A 23823-nucleotide genomic window follows, 5' to 3' on the forward strand; every position below is an offset into this window, starting at 1 on the left:
TGAGCGTTGAAATATTTATCTTCCAAATCCCTTCCTCAGCCACATGGCATCAATGAGAAGTTTTTTAAAAGGAACCTTGTTACGCTTCTCTCATATCCTCATATTGTTGAACAATCAGATAAAATGGGCTTTCTAATAATGAGGCCAACAAATGTAGTATTCTTCGTGAGCCAAAACCTCAGAGGGAATACTTCAGTGATACGGTCATCTGCTCCAGGCACAACACACCTATGACATCCAGGTGATGCCACTACTGCCCACAGCTCACAAGAACTGGCTGCTGCCCCTAGAAGGCATACAGAAGTCGGCCAAGCACAGAAATAGTAGTTTTTTGGGCAGAGTGGCCTTAAAAGACAGGAGCTATTACAGATTGCTTAAGACAGAACATGAACTGGGGTGGTTGAGTAAAGACACACACAACAGAAATAAAGATATGTGTTTTTAAATTGTGAATCATGCAGAGTTAGTTAGGTGGTCTGAGAATAAAAACAGGAATGCAACAGGTCTCACTGCAAAAACAATAAGAAGGCAGAAAGCAAACATCACGCAGCTTAAATGATTTCCTATTGTCTTTAGGTTTGAATTTCAAACGTTCTTTTCTTAACACTTTGAATTACTTGACAATCCGACAGATGTAGTATGACAGAGGAAGGTGACGGCTACAGTGTAGCTGTCCCTGACCGCTGACCTCTTTTTAAAAATGTCTGTTGCCTAGCCTAGATGAACCAAAGCAAAGTAGCCCTGAATCTATCTCCCCAACAACATTTTCAAGACTTGGGAAATCCAGAGAACCCAAGTCGAATGAGGTTCATATAATCTCAGGGTCTACTTGGGATTCTCCTACTAGCTGGATGCCTGGTATCCATCCAGAGAAGGTCACCAAGGAAGCCGTTGGACAACAGGAAGGTGCTGTTAGTCTAAACTACCACGTCACCCTCTCATGTTTCTTGTGTTACAGGTCTTATCCATCTGTCCCAAGGACATGCGGGCCGACATCTGTGTCCATCTCAACAGGAAGGTATGCAGTTATTTTCATATATCCATACATCAGTTCTGTTACAATGCTTAATTGAGTTATGAAAGATGCGATAATGTGTGTCTCAAGGTAGTGAAAAATAAGCTCCTGCTATGATATGTAACCGTATGTGTCTGAGTGAGTCTCTTTAATAGCTGCACTTTAGCAGACCTTTCAATATGGTTGGCAACAAAGTTGAGATTAGAGAGGCGTGTGCACACTGCTGAGAGAGGACAGAGTCTTTTTCTTGCTGGGGCTTAGCATAAACTTGGAGTCAAGGCTTTGGCACAGCTTTAAGTCAAACACCTGCAGCAATTACACACTTGTTCTTATAATGTTTTCCCTCATTCCAGAAAAATCAGCTGCTAGTGACAACTATCATGTCTTATGTCAGATGGGAAGTAAGACATGATGTTTCTGTGGCATAGCATGGCATACCTTTCAGTTCTTTAGTTCAATTTTGATTCAGTTTTATTTATACAGCACCAAATCAGTACAACATTTGCCTCAAAGTGCCTTGTACCATAAAGTAAAGACTCTATGGTACTAAAAGAGAAATCCCTACAATCAGATGATTGTAGGGATTGATGACTGGCTGCCTCGACCGGTTGGGGGTAAAGGAAAGAGAGAAAGGCATAGGGAATAGAAATAAAATTTCTGTTTTGTTTTTGTTCCGATAAAGAAAGTTTGTCTCCACTTATCATTGTATATCTCCAGGATAGTTCACTAGTGCCTGAATAGAAGCATGGCTGCTGGTTTGTATATTCAAATATATCTGTGGGTCATATACAAAGCAGCGAAAGATGTTATGCTTTTTTGACTATACAGCATCAGCATCGGGAGCTTTTGTTCTATAACTGAGTGAAGGTTAATTGTGCTCAGAGTCTTTTAGATATCACTTAACATGCAATGATATTGTTCTCAAAACTCTAGGAGATGTCAAATGCTAAAGTGGCGTGATCAGAGGACACCTTCAGTTGGGTAATTGTGCTGTGTGACAACCGTCTCCAATGACAGTTAGTCAGAAGTTACTAAAATTAGTCTTGTCATGCAGTGCGGCTGATTTTCAGTGTCTCTTCTGAAATAAAGCTCACGCACTACATTCGTTTCAAATACATCTAATTTTTCAGGGATGTTTGACTATGATAAAAGATTGTGAAACAGGACAAGAAGACATTCTGTTTAATTGTAAGAGGAAATTAAAGCTGGATGTCATTTAGGAGTTTCAAAGGAAGAAGATATTGTGCTTTGGTTTTATTTCACAAAAGAAGTGGAATTAGTTGTTTTTTTTTTTAAAAAAAACAAGATTTTTGTTTACTTTTACCAGTATTTCATGTCCTGTCCTGTCCATTAAGTTGCTTTTCCCCCCACAAAGATTGGGTTAAGATGCAAATACATTTTTAATTAAGCCCCACATTTTTTTCAAAGTGATTAACAAAATAGGATACTTGAGGGTGCATGGGAGTTTGCCCAACCAGTCTACATGTGTTTTGTGGACTTGGAGAAGGCATTCGACCGTGTCCCTCGGGGTGTCCTGTGGGAGGTGTTGCGGGAATATGGGGTGTCTGGCCCATTGCTACGGGCCATTCGATCCCTATACAACCGTTGCAAGAGCTTGGTTCGCATTGCCGGCAATAAGTCGGACTCGTTCCCGGTGGGTGATGGGCTCCGCCAGGGCTGCCCTTTGTCTCCGGTTCTGTTCATAATTTTTATGGACAGGATTTCTAGGCGCAGCCAAGTGGCGGAGGGCTTTCGCTTTGGTGGCCTCAGAATCTCATCTCTGATTTTTGCAGATGATGTGGTTCTGTTGGCTTCATCGGGTGAGGGCCTCCAGCTCGCACTGGAACGGTTCGCAGCCGAGTGTGAAGCAGCGGGAATGAGGATCAGCACCTCCAAATCTGAGGCCATGGTTCTCAGCCGGAAAAGGGTGGAGTGCCCACTCCGGGTCGGGGATGAGTTCCTGCCACAAGTGGAGGAGTTCAAGTATCTCGGGGTCTTGTTCGCGAGTGATGGGAGAAGGGAGCCGGAGATCGACAGACGGATTGGGGCTGCAGCTGCAGTAATGCGGACGCTGCACCGGTCCGTCGTGGTGAAGAGGGAGCTGAGTGTAAAAGCGAAGCTCTCAATTTACCGGTCGATCTACGTCCCTACCCTCACCTATGGCCACGAGCTGTGGGTAGTGACCGAAAGAACGAGATCGCGGATACAAGCGGCAGAAATGAGCTTCCTCCGAAGGGTGGCTGGCCTCTCCCTTAGAGATAGGGTGAGAGGTTCGGCCATTCGGGAGGGGCTCAGAGTAGAGCAGCTGCTGCTCCACATCGAAAGGAGCCAGCTGAGGTGGTTCGGGCATCTGACAAGGATGCCCCCTGGGCGCCTCCTGGGTGAGGTGTTCCAGGCATGTCCCACCGGGAGGAGGCCCCGGGGCAGACCCAGGACACGCTGGAGAGATTATATCTCTCGGCTGGCCTGGGAACGCCTTGGTATTCCCCCGGATAAGCTGGAGGAGGTGGCTGGGGAGAGGGAGGTCTGGGCCTCTTTGCTTAGGCTGCTGCCCCCGCGACCCGGCCCCGGACAAAGCGGATGAGGATGGATGGATGGATGGATTAACAAAAAGAAAACAGGAAAAATCTGAACCTCTCCTTTTTTCTTCCCTTTCAGTTTTAATATGAAGCAGCTGATGTGAACACTTTAACGGTGCCACACTAGATACATTTCAGGTGTTGTATCCCTTAAACCCCAACCACTTCATGCACTCACATTGTGCTGCAATTTGCTGACGGTGTGCTGCCTGCTGTCCTGGCAAAACAAGACTCCAAGAGCGAAACCACAAAGACGCGACACTGAAGTTTGAGAGATGTGCTTCTGAGTGATTATTTCAGATGGAGGCTTACATTTCTGCTTGAGGGCTTCAGGTGATTGACAAGGAGCACTGATATAAAAACACTCTTGCACAAACCAAATAAAATCTTCCCCTGGTACTCTGATGGATTATCTCACCGGGTGGAAGCGGTTTCATTTTCTCAAGGATATCAGAAAATGTGTACTTCTGCAGATAGTAAAACGAGGAAGCAACGAAATCTAAAGTGTTCTTGTCCACTTATGAGATGAGAACTTTTTTTTTTGCAAAGAAAGCCCTCCAAGCCTGTTGTAGTGTGTCTGTGTTCCTCGAGCGTCAGCAATCCAAAGGCGTTGAAAGAAAAACTTGCTTTAAAATTTGGTCTAAAAACTGTCATCAGTGCTGAAAAGAAACAGGAAAGCCGGCAGTAGTAGTGTGATGCTTTGGGCAGTGTTCCGCTGGGAAACCTTGGGTCCTGCCATCCATGTGGATGTCACATTGACACGTACCACCTACCTAAGCGTTGTTGCAGACCATGTACACCCTATTCCCTGATGGCTGTGGCCTCTTTCAGCAGTATAATGCACCACATCCTGTCTGGTCATTTTTTCCCAGTCTAACTCTTCAATCTGATTCTCTTATTCAGGTGTTCAACGAACATCCAGCATTCAGGTTAGCTAGTGATGGCTGCCTGCGCTCACTGGCAGTCGAGTTTCAGACCACCCACTGCGCTCCAGGAGACCTGATCTTTCACGCCGGGGAGAGCGTTGACACCCTCTGTTTCGTGGTGTCGGGGTCACTGGAGGTCATCCAGGACGACGAAGTCATTGCCATCTTAGGTACGTGATCACTGAATTAGTTTGATTCTGACAGGTTTGAAAATTGAACTTAACTCTAGTATTTGGACTGCTGGTCAAAACAATTGCAAAGCATCACCTTTTCTTTTCTGACCTTTAAGCAACAAACATATTCACGTAGTCATCATTTGGATGTAATGCCATGTTTGGAAAGTAGAAATTCTTAAATTAGATATCATTGTGCAACAACAACAAAAAAGTCTTTCTCAAAATGTCGACTGAGGTAAGGAGATTGGCATGTTCAAAGATTGCTGCACATGCACAATAAATATTGAATTTGTCAGTTATCCATAAAGCAATTATTAAAATGAAAACAAACATGAAATATGTGCCTTGGGAAAAGGGACACATTCATGAGAAGAGTTCATGAGAAGCCAGCAGGTGAAGTCAGGAAGAAAATTTAATAAAACACTTAAACTACTTTAACATCTGAAAATACAAAAACATCATTTTGTGTATTTCTTTTTTTTTTTTTTTTTTTTTTCGCCTGTCCCATTTGGTTCTTTAGCCATCAGAATTGTTGTCTGAAGACCAACAAGGATACCCAATGGATTTACTTTGCCAAATGGATCATCGTGGCATTGCCGTATTGGTCCATTTGGTCGATCTTTGTTTTTATTATTTATTATATTTTATTTTCAGATGTTACAGACGGGACAGACATGAGTGAGAGATAGGAAAGGGAGAAAGAAAGAGGAAGGAAAGGAAAAACAGAAGGGGAGAGGGACAGTGAGAAAGGGGGGGAGAAAAAAAATAAAAATCTCCTGGATCACCTGTTGGGAGAAGAATAGAAAACAAGCAAAAAAAGACAAAAAAAAAGAAACAAAGCAACATACTAAACACAACACCATCGCATTAATCTAGCTAAGTGTAAAAGTTTGTGTATTTCAGGCAGCCAGTGAGAAGGTCAGCCAGGTGACAGGTGGATTTGTTAAATAGTTTGATCTCAAGATTCTTTCTTCTTTTTGACCCTTGAGATCTGAGCAGATTTCACAACACAACAGGTTATGCAAACCTTTCCAAGTACACAAGATAAACAATTGGACCTGCTGTTTTTATATTTGACTTTTAAACTTGCAAACAAGAGAAAGTGAATGTGTGGGCACACTTCAGAGAGGAGCCACTTTAATAGATATGTTCAGTCACATCAGCAAGTTGACGTCAGTTTGGACTTTCAAGTGTTAAACCCAAACAGTGCGTCTCTTATCTGCTGCTGTACATATCGCTCTCTGCTGCCTTGTACTGTATAATATTTATGAGGTGGGGAAGAAAGAGAGAAGAAAGGGAAAATGCTTTTTATTGAGGTGTGCAGATAGCACTGATGCTCAAGGCATCCAGTGAAAGGCGCTTTCTCATAATCATCAGCGGGCCCCAAATGAGCGTTTACCAACAGCGAATAACAAGAACAAATGATTATTAGTATGAAGAATGAGTGCAAAGCTGCACAGCAAAAGATCATCTGGTGCGTGTGCAGAGGCTTAGATGAAGTAGCACGTGCACAAACATGCACATCCACAAAAATCGCTGTTATGATCTCAGTGATGGAGACGCTAGTATGTAAAGGGCGAGAGTGTGACATTGGTGTGATGGTTATTTTCCTATTATTAGGATAATGTTTTCTGTGCTTCCTGTTTTGAGACAGACTTGTTTAGATGAACGCGAGTCCTAAAACTCAGATCTGTGTGCAAAGTACAGAAAGTTCTGAACATGAGCAGAAATAAGCTGAAACACTTCTGAGCTGTTAAATTACATTTGGGGAAAAAGTTCACCAGAATGCAGGAAATAATGTGCCGATTGCTTGAACTTTCCTGAGGTGGACCCAGCTTCTCTGTTTAAAGAAAATTTAATGGCTGATGTTAATTCCTGCAGTGACTGTCCGGCATTATTTTACTTTTCCATCTCAGCCTGGGATACTTGGACATGTCTTCTTTCATAAACATTGAAACAACCTAAAAAAGTAAAACTTTTCACAGCATCCATTGGTTAACAGCTGCTTTTGCTAGGCAACAGGAGAGGTTTTTATGTTTTTGGTGTACTGTTCAGTGTAGGCAGAGCATGTTTCAAACTTTAGAACAAATAGACTGTTCAGCAGAACTCTGAGCCCTGTGGTATGAATCAGGTTCAACACACCCAGGGTATCGTTCTACCAGTTGAACTGACACACCCTGACTCAGGAGATCAGGAGAAGTGGGCACAAGCAACTAATTATCAACTTGCTAAGTTAACCCAGCTGTTTTACAAAGGAAGAGTAAACTATAAGATTAGAATGCAAGTAACTGGGCTTCTGCTGATAAATTAGAGGTGCAAGAGCGCTGTACAGTATCTTTGTGTTTACAGTGATGTAAATGTTTTGGTCAGTAAGAATGGAAAAGAGCTGATATATTAATAAAGTGTGGCCTGTTTGAAGGCAGGAAGAAAACTGTGTGAATTAAAAAATAAAAGCTTTATTGTTAAGACATGGGAGACATTTAAATTCATCTTCAAATTTCCATAAGATAGTTTTCGTTTTTACGTGTTGCTCTCACCATACAAGGACGCCCAACTTTGTTAACGCAACAACATGAATGAGGCAACACTTTTATTTTCAGCCACAAGGTTTTAAAAATCAAGCAATAAAGTTGCATTTAGGACTCTGTATTTATTACTGATTTTCATTCAGGAAAACAAAGACTTGAGACACTATTTAAAAAATTTAGCTCCTCCTAACTGTCTGATTTGTCAGTAAGCGGACACATTACCACTTCTACAACTGCTAGAGAAGTGTGTCTACATAAGTAGCTGTGCAACAAGATAGAAACTACAGTCCGCAACGGGCAACGTGAGAAGAAGAAAACATCAACTCCTCTGAACTTCTCTAATGTAGCTGCATTTCCAGGTGAACAACAGGATTGGTGAGCGCTGCTCCACGGACTATCATCTGTGAATTGATTGAGAAGCAACCCAGGCTGAGAACTTCCAGTTAAAAGAGGATTCACAAAGACTTATGCAGGCCATTGAAAATCTGCTAGCTGAAAGAGCAACTACGTGAAGCAGCCTGAAGGAGAAGAAGGTGACAATAGACAAACTCAGTAAACAAACTCACAACATTCTACAAAGACAAACTCTTTACACTGTGTGCAAAGAAGAAAGCTGAAAATGGAAAGAAGGAATTGTTGGAAGTCCAGACAACACTGGTAGAGGAGAAGATGGAAGTAATGGGAATTAAGACAGAAATAGCAGACACTGAACTTACAGAGAGAGTGTAAAAAAGCCCTCAAATGGCTGAAAAGACAGGAAAAAGAAGCAAAGGAAACATTACAAAGGAAAGTAAAAGAGTTGAAGAAGGTGAAAGAGCAGGAGAAGAAAGCCTCGAACTAGAGCTGCATCTGGAGCTGCTTCCAAAGGCAAAAAAATCTCCCAGCAACACAAAGGTGGAGGAGATGAAGGTTCAGCTCAGGCTGAGCCATAATTTTCTATTCTTTCCTCCTCTCTCCACTTCTCTCTCCTTTAAACAAGTAGTTCTCTTAACCTTTCCTCCATCACCCCACCACTTTCATCTTTCAACCTCACCTCCTTCTCTCTACACTACTTCTAGTCTTCTGTTCTCGTCTTCACCTTCCTTTTCTCACCTTTGAAATGAAGATCATAATCTTCATCACCCTCCCGCCATTAAGTATTTCTGCATGTGCCTGCCTCTATGACACTACACATTGTGGTTATAGAGGCAGGCGCATGCAGAAATAGTTGTTATGATTTCACTTATGGGTGTTTTTAGATAGATAGATAGATAGATAGATAGATAGTTCTATCTATCTATCTATCTATCTATCTATCTATCTATCTATCTATCTATCTATCTATCTATCTATCTATCTATCTGTCTGTCTGTCTGTCTGTCTGTCTGTCTGTCTGTCTGTCTGTCTGTCTGTCTGCAAAGCTACACACCATTCCCAAAATTCAGACTGCAGTGATCTTTTTTAAATCTAAAAATTTTCTGTCTCCAAATCAGTGACCTCTTTTTTTATGTCTACTGATGCTCTAATGTTGACATCCACCCTTTATCACTTCCTTTATCGCCATCTTGATGGCGCCAAAGCTCATGCTCGGCTCTTATTTATTGATTTTTCTTCAGCTTTTAATACTATCCAGCCACATCTTTTAGTTGATAACCTTCTTAACCAGTTTAAACTTGATTTTAATCTCGTTGGTTGGATTTTAGACTTTTTAACTGACAGATCTCAGTGTGTGAGAGTAAACAGTTGTTTTTCCAAACAGCTGAAATCTTCTACTGGCTCACCACAAGGTTGTTGTCTCTCTCCTCTACTGTATATTTTGTACACTAATGACTGTCGCAGTACACAGGCCAACAGGCATTTCATTAAATACGCAGATGACACAGTCATTGTAAGCCTCCTTCATGGTGAAGAGGATTCCCATGGGCCTGTTGTGGATGAGTTTGTTTCATGGTGTGATCAGTCCTTCTTAATGATTAACACCTTGAAAACCAAGGACATGGTTATTGACTTCAGGAAGTCATCCCCTCATCCTGCGTTTACAGTGGTAAATGGTGCAGCCATTGAACTGGTGGACAGTTATAAGTATTTGGGGGTTGTTCTTGATAAGACTGTCCTTTGAGTCACATCTTGCTGCTACAGTGAAAAAGGTTCAACAAAGACTGTACTTTTTAAGGAGGTTGAGAGGTTTTAATGTTTCATCTGAAATGATGACTCTTTTTTATAAAAGTTTGATTGAATCTGTTTTAACTTTCTGTATCATTGCTTGGTACGGTAATATGTCCCTGAATAATAAGACCAGACTTAACAACCTGGTTAAAGTGGCGGGCAAGATTTCAGGGAGGTCTCAGGTCCAGCTTGTGGACTTTTATAACAGGCAGGTGCTGAGGAAGGCAACCTCTGTCCTGTTGTGTTCAGATCAGCCTCTCTTTAATGATTTTCAACTGCTTCCATCAGGTCGTCATTATAAAGTGCCTGCAGTGAAGACAAAGAGACATAGATTGTCTTTTGTACCTAGTGCTATTATCATAGTTAATAACACTAAACCATAAGTGTTGTTGCCATTGCACATTGCACTTTTTTGATGAAAAATCTAGGTTGTTTTATCAGGCTTATATTATTTTGGTGATTGTATGTGATGTGTTGGTTATCTGTTTGTTTGTTTGTTTGTTTGTTTGTACGGACATACTGCAAATCAATTTCCCGTTAGGGACAATAAAGTTACCATTGACCACCATTGACCATTGACCCCCGTGTACGAGTTATTTATAGTCCTGATGTGGTCGCTGTGGACAGAGCTGGACTGGCCATCGGGCATACGGGTTTTTATGGGCTCATGGGGTTTTATTTCTTTTCTTTTTTAACGGTATAAATGAATGGTGGTGGATTGGCCAGTTGGTCATGATCGACTCTGGGCTGGACCAATTACAGCCGAGGAGGTCGAACTTTAAAGTTGAGGTGAAAAGGAACGCGATTTGTCCTATATGTCTGTGAAGGTTCTCAGTCATCCAGGTCATCGTAGTCTAAGGAGCTTGGAAAGAAAAGCGTCTGGACTTGTTTAAGTTGCTTGAAGATGTTTCACCTCTCATCCGAGAAGCTTCTTCAGTTCTAAGGGTCAAATGGTGGCCCACATCCTGGGTCATCTGACCTCAGGAAATCACATGATAGGGTGGGGCCAGGTTTCACAATGAGCTCACCCGAAACCCTGGCTGATTGTGACCTACACCCTTTTTCACACCTCGGCTGGATCATCAGGGGGTCCTTTGTCCCTCTTTGGGGGATACTCCCACTAGGTTTAAATCTGGGACTCTCCACCATTTGACCTTAGAACTGAAGAAGCTTCTCGGATGAGAAGTGAAACGTCTTCAAGCAACTTAAACAAGTCCAGACACTTTTCTTTGCAAGCTCCTTAGACAATTTGTCCTATACTACTTAAGATAGAAAGTTGCTAATTCAATCATGAAACTGATCCATGATCAGCTGATTGGCTTTTCTCTCTGTGGCAGAAAGAGGAAACCACCGGAGGTCACTCTAAACAACAGCAGCACGTTTAAGTTTGATCAGATGTTGTTAGAATTTATTTAATATTACTTTCTAGTATCAGCTGATGTTTGCTGGAGCCACAGCTGTAAAAGCTGCTGGTCATGATATCGGTTTGTACATGTGGTGAGAGGGAAACATGAAGATGAAACCAGGAGATGTCCTTACTGAATCATCAGAGCTGAACAGGTGATGGAGAAACAGGTTTACCTTTTAGGTGACATGAATGAGTTGAAGGGAAGTTATGAACTGTTTCTGAGAGACAAATAACACCAGGAATCCTTTTCTAAGTAGCTGACAGCTACGTGTGCAGGGGCGGATCTAGCAAAGTTTTACCAGGGGGACCAGGTAGGGCATTAACAGGGAAAGGGGGCACAAAGAAATACTTTTCTTTCTTATTCTTATTTAAAATGTCTAGCTTTTACTAAATAATTATCTGAATTTTACAACCAAAGTTTTCATCTGATGTAAAATGTATAGAAATCCATTATTGTATTCAGTAAATATTAAGTCTAGTATATACCCTATAAGTTATAGTATTCTTTCCTTTGGGAAGGTACCATCTGTGCAGTCTGCAATTCTGTTGAAGAAAGATGTTGAATCTATTTAATTACTGGAGAAAAATAATAGATTTCTGTGCATTTGTTTTATACGTGCATTAAAGTAAAATCAATTTAGCCAATTAAGCATCTTGAGGTAGAGGGTGGGGGAGTGGTTCCCTATTTTTTTTTCTTTTTTTGCTGGGAGTTGGCAACCTTATTAGTTAGCTATATGTAATTATAAATTAGGTTGTTTTATATTTTTGCTAAGTACTGTTTAGAATACCAGAATAGGGAGGATGGTGTAGGTTTAAGTTTATTAAGGCTTTATGGCTTTTCCTATAATACCATGGTGGGCCGGTCACTAGTCAAAATGCCCGGGCTGATTTTTTTGTCCCAGTCCAGCCCTGGCTGTGGACGTCTTTTCAACGTCCAACTTAGACTCATTTTTGATGCCATTTTGTTACTGCTTCTATGGGCTCTGCAGTCTCATGTTTCCAGAAGCTGGAGGACACGTTTTCTATAGGTGACCAGTGAATTTTTCTGTAGCTTTGTGAGCTGAGACAATCAAATTACATTATTGGAAAATGATCTCGAACAGGATGCCACCTTCTGAAATGGGACTAGATCACAACAGTTATGTGTGAAGGAATGCAGTGTGATCAGCGGACATCTCCAAGATGGCGTGTGCTCTTGACGCTTGACGTTCAAATGTTAGGGAATACCGTAATCCCTTGTTGTTTCTGGCATCTAATATTGTTAACTGCTATTATGCAGCTATGGGTCTCACGTAGATCACCAAATCAGTTGCAGATGACTGTTATGGGCAAGAATACGTCAGAGTGGGCCTTGTTGTCTTATCTGGTCTCTGCAGAGTCTCCGTTTGTGTTGCCTCTTTGCTTCCTTGACATCATTAGGAGACTGCAGCAGGCGAGGAAGCAGCCTGAGGTTCATAAAGAGCATATTAAATGTTTGATAAATTGCTTCATCTAACTGGGGTCATTAATCAGTAAATTGTCAGCTAGTCGTCTGCTGCTGCTGATACTGTGGAGACAGACAGGATCAAGATTGCACTGAAATATATTTTTAACATGGTTGTGTTTGTTTTACACTTCTCATTATATCTTTAAACTGTGGCGCTGACATTTTGAAAGCACTTTGTAACAGCTCACACTGCTCAACCAATTATTATAATAGCCTTTATAATCATTAAAACAGTTTCATTACTGTTGTGATCATAACTATAGACTCGTTATAGACTCTTGCAATCAGAAAAACCACACAAATACACATATTTTCATTTATGTAATATGTGTATGTATGATAGCACAAAACATAGTTTTTTAAATGTATTTATGTGTTTTATAAAACTAGATAAACAGACTGCATGTATAAAGTAACATAGTGTATAGCACACCTTGAAACTCAATGATCTTTGAATATCCTTTCCACATGTGCTGAAAGAAATAATTAAGTACTGTTTATTGAATTTGAAAATCTCTCCACAGAATTCACTGTGGGTAGCAACAAGCCCATCTGATCCTAACTGGATTGCCTGCAAGTTGTTGTTAAAGTTTGTGTTGCATAGCAACCAAGTAAACGTCTCCTCAGTAGCGGTGCTTAGGGCTGCAACACGTCTTTTGTGCTGGAGAACAAGGTAGCTGTCTGATCATAGCCTGCGCACTGAGAGGAGGATGGAGTGAGGCCAGTGTAGGTGTAAGGGGAACGGCAAGATCTTGGAAAGGTTGAGAAGAATTGCAATAAATAGTAGAGGTTAAAGGAAGCAAGATAAGAGTATTTTCTGTATGTTCCTGGCATGAAAAGAAGGCTTCACTTTAATAATTGCCTTCTTCTGCAAAGTTTTCCTCTTCATACTTCTGTCCCATTCTTTGTATTTTTTTCTTTTAGTGAAAAAGAAACAAAAACAAGGGGAGGAAAGAGCAATGATTGGATATAATAACATAAGCAGAATGCACTGCAGGATGTAAAGGGACAGCAGCAGAATTGAAGAAAGGAGTGGTAGAAGGGAAAAGAAGAGGTAGCTGTCTGATCATAGCCTACTAAAGAAGTGAAGCCTTCTAAAGAAAGTGATTTCAAAATAGAGGAATAAAAAAAAGCAGAATGCAATGATCCTTGGTGGTGAGAGGAAGAGAGGGTAGACTGCAGGATAGAAAGAAGATGAGGAAAGGATGAAGGAACAAAGGAACGGGGAGAAAAACACAGTCGACTCATACAAATAAAATAATAAAAAGGAGATGGAAGGATTGATGGTAAAACGAGGGAAGGAGAAAATAAGTATGATCATACAACTTAAAGACAGAAGTGAAATAAATGGAAATTAAGGTGAAGCAGAAAGAGGGAGGAACAAGAAAAGGAGGATGAAGCTGCTCTGTGCTGGATGTGGTTTCAGAAGCAGTGATTTTCCCCCAGGCTGAGTGGTGAGGATGCTCCTTGAGCATGTAACACACTTTGCTCTCATTAGTGTACAGTGGCATCAGGTGACACACAAGTATGCGCACACATATTCTGGAACAACAAAGATACTTGTGGTAATGCCAGTGTGTGTTTTTAAAATGGCTCTTTAATGTCTCCATACACAGGCTGTGGAAACAGATTTTCTCTTGAGGGACAATAAAGTATCTGTGTGGAAATGTGGAAGTGTGGAGAACAGAGACATACAAATTAACACACCTAAAGTCAACACACTACATGTAGTGTTAACTCCATTATTAAATATGTTAGGAAAACAATTACCAGCCTTTTATGGAGCCCCGCAAGGCACCTTGGAGAAAAAAAACAGAAGTGCTTTTGCGTGATGCTGAGAAAGAGTTTTTCCACTGCATTTATCTTTGCTTGGTTGTCAATGAATTCAACCAAAACCAACATATGTCTGGTGATGAGTGTGTCCCCTTACACCAAGAACTCTCTACAGATCCATTCTATTCATTCTATTCATATAGCAATATGTTCTGGCCCAGTGAGAAACAGTGAGCAGCAGGAGATGAGCCTCTAATCACATACAAGTGTGCACTGGCTGCATTACAAAATATGGTACTAAGAATGATCATGTAGCTTTTTTGATGTGTAATACATTAAAAGAGGAATATATTAGAAGCAGAGGTTAAAGAGACAATGATAAAAGGGAACCTTCCACAGAGAGGGTAATATCTTTTTTAAGGCAGTGCTGCTTTGAATGACTATCTCAAGAGTGCAGTGAGATAACATCTGAGTCAGAGTAGTGATGCTTAACAATTCACCCACAGTGCCAGTATTTTTTTTCTTATTATCAGTATTAATATTAGTATATTCATCTACATCTAAGTGACTGTTGTTATGAGTTCTTCTGTATGCAGACTGCTACCAGCTACAGCTGAATCTGTCAAAGTGGCCACACACTTAATAATAATTAATATAGTTTTACTGAAATGGAAATCTGCTTTAGACACCAGACTTTTAACATGCTTATATAACCCGATATCATGGCATGTCTAAGTGTGTATAAGTGTGTATTAGAATTCACTCAACCTTGCTCTGATCACTACAATAGCTAAGACTGGATCTTATGCAAAATGTAGCTTCAACACTAAGGTTTACCAGAAACTCAAATACAAAGACCAGTTATGGCTGAACTGTCCCAGGCATCTTCTGTTGCCCAACTACTACAAATGGGCAGACCTCCAGGGCAACGGAAAGCTACGTGACCATGACAGCTCATTACAGGGAGTGCAGAATTATTAGGCAAGTTGTATTTTTGAGGAATAATTTTATTATTGAACAACAACCATGTTCTCAATGAACCCAAAAAACTCATTAATATCAAAGCTGAATGTTTTTGGAAGTAGTTTTTAGTTTGTTTTTAGTTTTAGCTATTTTAGGGGGATATCTGTGTGTGCAGGTGACTATTACTGTGCATAATTATTAGGCAACTTAAAAAACAAATATATACCCATTTCAATTATTTATTTTTACCAGTGAAACCAATATAACATCTCCACATTCACAAATATACATTTCTGACATTCAAAAACAAAACAAAAACAAATCAGCGACCAATATAGCCACCTTTCTTTGCAAGGACACTCAAAAGCCTGCCATCCATGGATTCTGTCAGTGTTTTGATCTGTTCACCATCAACATTGCGTGCAGCAGCAACCACAGCCTCCCAGACACTGTTCAGAGAGGTGTACTGTTTTCCCTCCTTGTAAATCTCACATTTGATGATGGACCACAGGTTCTCAATGGGGTCCAGATCAGGTGAACAAGGTGGCCATGTCATTAGTTTTTCTTCTTTTATACCCTTTCTTGCCAGCCACGCTGTGGAGTACTTGGACGCGTGTGATGGAGCATTGTCCTGCATGAAAATCATGTTTTTCTTGAAGGATGCAGACTTCTTCCTGTACCACTGCTTGAAGAAGGTGTCTTCCAGAAACTGGCAGTAGGACTGGGAGTTGAGCTTGACTCCATCCTCAACCCGAAAAGGCCCCACAAGCTCATCTTTGATGATACCAGCCCAAACCAGTACTCCACCTCCACCTTGCTGGTGTCTGAGTCGGACTGGAGCTCTCTGCCCTTTACCAATCCAGCCACGGGCCCATCCATCTGGCCCATCAAGACTCGCTCTCATTTCATCAGTCCATAAAACCTTAGAAAAATCAGTCTTGAGATATTTCTTGGCCCAGTCTTGACGTTTCAGCTTGTGTGTCTTGTTCAGTGGTGGTCGTCTTTTAGCCTTTCTTACCTTGGCCATGTCTCTGAGTATTGCACACCTTGTGCGTTTGGGCACTCCAGTGATGTTGCAGCTCTGAAATATGGCCAAACTGGTGGCAAGTGGCATCTTGGCAGCTGCACGCTTGACTTTTCTCAGTTCATGGGCAGTTATTTTGCACCTTGGTTTTTCCACACGCTTCTTGTGACCCTGTTGACTATTTTGAATGAAACGCTTGATTGTTCGATGATCACGCTTCAGAAGCTTTGCAATTTTGAGACTGCTGCATCCCTCTGCAAGATATCTCACTATTTTTGACTTTTCTGAGCCTGTCAAGTCCTTCTTTTGACCCATTTTGCCAAAGGAAAGGATGTTGCCTAATAATTATGCACACCTGATATAGGGTGTTGATGTCATTAGACCACACCCCTTCCATTGCAGAGATGCACATCACTGGGCCCCGGTCTGGATGGGCCTAGGCCCCCTTTCCCTGGCGGGTCGCGGAGTATGGGGGTGCCTACTGGGGTCAGCGGGGGAGCTGGCCCCAGGGAGGGGTCACTTGCCCCTCCCTTCCTTCCCTCCCCATCTCCAGCTGCCTCCCCCTTCCCGCTCCACCACAACCACCCACACATGCAGGACCTTGGAGTAGAAGTATGTCACCAGGGTGCAGAGGAGGCTACCCCCCGTCCCCTTCTGGCTGCCTCTGCCTCAATTTTATCCCACAACTTAGACATTCACATTACTCACACTCTCATTACACATACATATAGGATCTTGGGGGTGGGCACGATACACGGAGTCCAAATTACCATCAGGGTGTACACCTCACCCCTGGCGTCGTTGCCCACCTCTCAATTTTAAATACACGTAGACATTGAGGGCTAGCAGGAGGGACCATGCACTTACCTGCTGCTCTCTGGCAGGTAGCTCCATGCCCTCCTGGGTTTTAAATGCACCTTAGAACACACATGCATCAACACTACAATGAGCGGGTGGAGGGAGGTTTGGAGTCTTCTCTCACCCCCATTCTCTGCGACCTGCTGGAGCGGGGGGACTAGGAGGAGGAGTTGGCCGTCCGACTGCGGTCTGGAGTGTGGGGCCTCCCTGCTGCTGCGGAGTCGGGGCGGTCTGCCTCCCCCCACCGCAGGGAAAAGGGTAACACCACCTGGGTCTGGGTGCAGTTCCCCCCTCCAGGGGCAAGGGTACCTAGACCCGGTTCGTAGAGTATGCTTGGGGAGTGTGATCGTGTGTACAGCGTCTCTTTATGTCTGTCTCCACGTTGGTTGAGTGTGGAGTAAGTGCATATGAGAGCATGAGGGTGGGAATGGATGTTTGTATATGTGTATGCCTGTATTTCTGTGTCTATATGTCAGGTTGGGTGTCAGACGCCACCTCTCTGGGGACATCTCAGGCCCTCCAAGGTTTGGAGGCCTATCTCCCCCTACCACCACTTCCCCTGCCAGTGGCGGACTCCCTCAGACATCGGTGCGTTGGTGGTTCTTTGTGTCTGGGGATGGGCGTCCAGGTACACACCGGCTCACTCCTTGGCGGCCGCTTATCGGGGCCTGGAGCCTGGGGCTCGCTCGGGCCACTTCGGAGGTGGGGTGCCCCCGGCCTCTCGGCCTGGGGCTCGGTCACTCAGGCACGGCTGGCTGCCGGCGGAGCTCACGGGCGCGTCACTGCAACTCCCCCTGGCTTCTGCTCCGCGGCTGCTGAGTGAGCCCTCATCTGGGACTCTCCTCAGCTCTTTCTGGGACAGTGGCGCGGCTGCCCCTCTGTTGGTCTTCCTTGGTCTCTTGTGTTCTGGGGGCCTCTGGATGTCTGGAGTTTTGATCTCCTCCATACCTGCTTCATGCCCTGGAGGACGGGGCTGTGGCCCCCCCACACCCTCTAGCAGATCATTACATGAAGGAACCTTTAAAAAAAAAAACAAGCGCGTCCATGCTCACAGGTGTACACACGGGTGATCACACCCACAAACTACACCCTTTTTGGCTCCTACCTCAAAGCACACTGTGTTCTGTTGATCTTATGTGCTGCACAATAATGTTTAATATTTAGTATTTACTGTCATATTCCCATATATCATTGTGATGTTGTTTATTCTATTGCTCTCGTTTTCTTCTGCTTGTTTTCTTTTTTCTTTCTCAGCAGGTGATCCAGGTGATTGATATATGCATTTTTTTTCTTTTTTTTTTTTTCTGCCTGCTCTGTTGGTTTTTGTCTTTTGCCCTTCTCCCCCGTCCCTCTTCTCAACTGTTTCTCTTTCCCTCTTTCTTTCTCCCCTTCTTTCCCCCAGTCAAGTCTGTCCCGTATTCAGTAAGTGAAAATAAAATAAACAATAAAAGGTGAATCAAATGGACCATTACGGCAAGGCTGGGATGGTCAATTTGGTAAAGTAAATCCGTTGGGCATCTTTCTTTACCTTTAGACAACAATTCCGATGGCAAAAGAGCCAAACGGGACAGGCAAAAAATAAATAAATAAATAAGAGATGCACATCACCTAATATGCTTAATTGGTAGTAGGCTTTCGAGCCTATACAGCTTGGAGTAAGACAACATGCATGAAGAGGATGATGTGGACAAAATACTCATTTGCCTAATAATTCTGCACTCCCTGTAGTAATCAGGACCCTACAATTCTCAACAAAAAAACATTCCCTGTAAGGCACAACAAAAGAAATGGAACAGAAACGTAAAAATAGATAAATAAATAAATACACTGACCTCTTAAAGCCTGATGAAGACCAACTGGGTCTCCACCAACTCAGGGAAGATATATGGGAAAGAAGGCCAGACACCAACTAGGAAGAATCAGAATGACAAACAGAAAGTGTTGGGAAGGTTACTTTTAACATCTATTCCACTACAGATTAAATAATACATGCTCCAGATGTGTTTTGTAATGTATTCCGTTAAGTTACTCATTGAGAGTAACGTATTCTGAATACTTTGGATTACTGGATATATTGTCATGCTGTTTACAACTACATGAATGTTCTATTGCTGTGTGATTTATTACTATTACTGAAAGTTACTCGCCATACTAATTGTGTGGATGCTTTAAGCATCCACACTATTTGTGTGGATGCTTTAAGCATCCACACTATTGAGTTCCTTCTTGGTGTTTCCGTACACTTTTCGCTGTGGATCTACTTCCACAATTTTCAGCCGATTTTCACCGTTCAAATTTTAAACTATTCTGCTATTTCTGCTAATGACGGCTATGTCTTTTGGTATTTTCACTATTATACTTTTTAAAATATTAAGCTTTTTTCCTTTAATTTGAAATGAATGGGAAACTTCTGCAATTCTGCTAAAATTTGCTTGTTTTTGAAACTTAACCACTTCCTCATATTTTCACGTAGAACAACCATGCGTTGTTATGGTTGCTATGCACTTGGCTTCCAGTGTGCCACTGAAGGTTTCGCAGTCTTCTCTTCATGTCCGAACAACTTCTTGCTACTTGCTCAAATTTCACTCAACTTCCACATATTATACATCAAAACGTAGGTATTTTTGCTGGCTTTCTGAAAATGTCACTATCATTGTTGTGGAATTTATAGAATTTTGGCAAATCTCCTCAGACCAACAGAAAGTCGGAAAACTCTCCATAGAAAGTCAATGGAGAGTTTGTTCAAAATCACCGCCTGATTTCTGTAATGAGAGGCATTTTCAAATTGTCATATCTCCTTAACGTAGCAAAGTTAAGACATGAGGCTTGTCCCAGTATATCTTCAGACACTCCTGACGCTCACAATTCAAGAATTTCTTTCTCACCTATTACCGTTCTGAAATGAGTTGGACTTGTTTGAGGGTAGGAAATTTGTCCTTCGCTCAGATTTCTTCAGATTTCAAACTCTGGAAATGAACCACTTTTTTCTCTCGTCATATCTTTTTAATGGATTTCCACAGAGACCTGAAAATTTCCATGATTGTTCACCAAAGCCTGCTGTCTCTTACGGTGAAAGAATGATATTAATACTCCAAATAGATTTAGAGTTAGAAAGCGTTGTTTGAGTGCAAGTCAAGACAGTTTTTGCTTTGCTCTACTCAGTTATGGTGCATTAGAAGTCGAATATCTTTAATAATTCATATTTTAATGATAAATTGTCAACACTTTAAGATTCCCCCATCTCTTCTGAACAAAACGGTGTAAGAATGACCGTTCTAGCACCTACGGTTAGGAAATTATGGTCATTTGTTTGAGGGGAGTCGTCATTATGAGAAATAGACTGCAAAAATCCTGTGTCTCTCTGTGCTGCGTGCACCTGTTTTGGCGGGAAAAAGTACACAGCCTCTCTGATTGGTGGATTCAAATTCAGCAGCTTACTTCTCTCTCCCTGTGTGTGTGTGTGTGTGTGTGTGTGTGTGTGTGTGTGTGTGTGTGTGTGTGTGCATGAGAGAGAGAGAGAGAGAGAGAGAGAGAGAGAGAGAGAGAGAGAGAGACCCTCTTTAGGGCAGTATCTCATTGTTAGAAAAACATATAATAGGCTATATTCAGACTGGTTGACTGGCATAGACCCTCCGTGTGTGTCTCTCTCTGTGCATTTGTATATACATATTTGATTTTGTGTGTATCTGTTGGCTGTTCCTTCTTGTTTTTTACATTTATTTTTATTTCTTTATTTTTTTATCACAGGTGAAAAATAATTAGTTTTGAGGGAACTTAACCATGTTCCGTTTTTTTTTTCAGCTTGTCATCTTACTTTTCTAGTATTTTCACTTAAGTTATTACTATTCTGCTCAATCATAGTATTTGTTCTAAATCATTGTTATTATGCTATATTGTAGTATTTCTGCTAAATCATACTATTTCTACTATATTATATTTTCTTTCTAAATACAGCATTTCTGCTATATAATTGTATTTCTGCTATGTTATAATATTTGTGCTAAACCAGAGTATTTGTGCTGAAACATAGTATTTCTGCCACATGATAGTATTTCTGTCAAATTATAGTATTTGTGCTAAAACATAGTATTGATTTAAAATTACAATATTCATAGTTCATCACAGTGTCTCTGGTAAATCACAGTATTTCTACTGTGTTGTACTAGTTTTCTAAATCATTGTGTTTCTGTAATGCTTAAGTATTTTTGGCTGAATATATTCTTTCTGTTATCTTATACTATTTCTCCTAAATTCTTGTATTTTTGAGAGGTTATCATGTTTCTGGTAAGTTACAACAAAGTTCTGCTATACTATTGTATTTCTGCCAAGTATTATGTTTCCTCTAAGATATTGCAGTTCTGCTAAGTTATTCCATTTTAGCAAGGTTCCTTTGCTTCTGCAAAGTTTTTACAATTTCTGCAACTTTTCAGCTTTTTCAGCTAGTTTTTGCAGACAGCTTCAGCTTTAAAGCATCCACACAGCATTTTCACAGGAAATGCAAATTTTTCTAGTACCAACTAGATTTTCAAATCTTAATATAAAATGAGTAACAATAGGGTGGACATTAGGCAAGGCTGCACTTTTTGCAGTGATCTGGTGGAGAAAACTTTTTCTGTATCAGTCATATGTTTTCTTTTTGTCTGTTTATAATCATGTGGAACTGCACATGACTACGTGCAGCTAGCAGGTTGTTAATGCTATCCATCAAGTCTAAAATCAGATTATATTTTAAATATTTATTCAATTCAGATTAGTTAAAATCAGTTCAAATTATCTTTTTTTTAAACATGTATATCATGTATAATGTTTTTATGTCATGTGTAATTTCCATTGCAAATATTAATCACAGTTACATTAAGAGGGGATGGCAGTAAAAATGACAGCTGTGATGTCATCAAGTACACTGCCATTCCAATTGTAGAACAATCGCGCTGCGTTCTCGGGAAGTCTGGACTCGTGTGTGAATTTAGGAAGTCCAGACTAGCGAAAACGCAAGTACAGACCTGCGTACATGAGTATTTAGAAACGGCCTAACAGTCTTCAGTCAGCTAACGGCAGCTAACAATGTTAGCTCAGTGATGAGTTCATTAATAAATAAATATAAATAAAAATCAAATAGCAATAGTACATTGAAGATACTGAAGATTCACACATCCTATTCTTATTATGAAGTGGTGTCGGAATTTCCAAATAAGAGATCCTGCCCGTGGATGCTGGCTCTGGGTCCGTTGTGTAACTGACGTCACCAGCGTTAACGGGACGCTTACATTAGAGCCTTTTTTTGCGTGTTTTGTACTGTATTAATCCCAGATGGAAATTGAGTAAAAAAAAAAAAAATTAAAACAAGAGCCGTGAGTTGTTCTCAAACCTGTGCCGGCTGCTCTAACCATGCTCATCCAACTGAGCTAAACCTACACCCGACTGCATTTTATAACAGAAATTGGAGAAGGCATAGAAAGGGGATAGCCAAACATATGAAACCAGAAATGACTGCCATGTATTCTATTTATTTCAACAAAGTAAATATATTCTGATTATCACCCATTTAAACGGTAACTGTAACCAAATACATTCACTCATGTTTTGTATTTTAAATACGTAACGCCGGTACGTGTATTCCATCACTCCCCAACACTGCAAACAGAACAGCATTCTGTTTCATCCTTTATGTAGCAGGTTTGTCTGAGAAACTTGGGACAATTTAATTCTAAGTATGATATCCAGCCACACCGTCAGACAAAATCTGGTTTGCCCCAAGGACAAAACTCCTAAACACAAGCTACACAACATAGTCTATGCTGTGCAGTGTAGTGACGAGTGCTGAGACATCCACATGGTACAAACCAAACAGCCACTCTACAGATGCATGGCACAACACCTCAACAGCTACCTCAACAAGTCAAGACTCAGCTGTATATCTGTACCCGAAGAAGAACATTCACATTTCTGACCATTAAGACAGATGGTTTGAGAGACGAGTAAAGGAAGCCTTCTGTATCTACTGTAAACAACCATCATTAAACAGAGAACGACACCACCTGTCAACCGCCTACAATGCAGTCTTGAGATCCCTTCCCAGGTGCTTAAACCCTCTCAGACCTTCAGGTCACCTTGGTTACACTTCATAAAGCTTGTGCTGTGGACATATTGCTGTAATCAGATGCAGCAACATTCTCTATTTAATTAGCTAATTATTTTAATTAATCATCTTATTAGAGTAAGTAGTGCTGATTAATACCTTGTTGGTCATGTTGGGACTTTGAGGCAGTTCAAGTTCCTGTTGTTGAGAATAGAATGAACTTAATTATATCTTCACTAGAAATTATTAATCATTCATATCTACAGCATTTCTACAAGTGGACAGTTTATCTGCGGCAAGGCCAGCATGGGCTTCAAATGGTAATAGTGGGGCTTCTAATACAGTAAGGACCACTAATGCTGCTGTTGGAGGATATCAGTGTCACTGCAGCTGTATAACTATCTCCACCTACTCGGTTCAGGATAATGGGCTGACAGTGGTTACAGCAGCATCAGCACACCGGTTCTAAGTACCACCTTGACATGTATCTTATTGGACTGCCATCAGGTTGAGCAGCACTGCTAGATAAAGCAATAGAAGGGCACATCCACCCACAGGTAATTTCTTTTTCTGCTGATGGGGGATACACATATGTCAGAACGTTAACTGTGAGTTGGTGTTTGTAAAGAGAAGAAATTCTCCAGTGTAATTCATTTAGAGCAAATGCATTCATCTGCATAAATACCACCGGATAACACCGGATAACACCGCATTTGTCTCAGTGACACTGATGCCTAAGAAAAGCTGTGATCTGTTTTGATTCTTTTTTTTTCTGGGTTGTTTATGTTGGCTAAGATTTGGCACCCAGCAAGTCCTGTTGGATTCCAGTGGGATCAAAGATGTATTATTGTACAGTGTGTCAC

At 41.3% G+C, this 23823-nt stretch overlaps 1 protein-coding gene across 1 annotated transcript in view; it reads left to right on the forward strand.

Moving 5' to 3' along the window:
* Nucleotides 1-23823, forward strand: part of kcnh5b (potassium voltage-gated channel, subfamily H (eag-related), member 5b) — a 194467-nt gene that overhangs the window by 109921 nt on the left and 60723 nt on the right. The window contains exons 10-11 of the mRNA XM_004554683.4: nucleotides 959-1018; nucleotides 4498-4690. Of these exons, the coding sequence (XP_004554740.3) occupies nucleotides 959-1018; nucleotides 4498-4690 (253 nt within the window). The remainder of the gene's footprint in view (nucleotides 1-958; nucleotides 1019-4497; nucleotides 4691-23823) is intronic.

This window comes from Maylandia zebra, linkage group LG19, assembly GCF_041146795.1.
Source record: "Maylandia zebra isolate NMK-2024a linkage group LG19, Mzebra_GT3a, whole genome shotgun sequence".
In the NCBI taxonomy this organism is placed as follows: domain Eukaryota; kingdom Metazoa; phylum Chordata; class Actinopteri; order Cichliformes; family Cichlidae; genus Maylandia; species Maylandia zebra.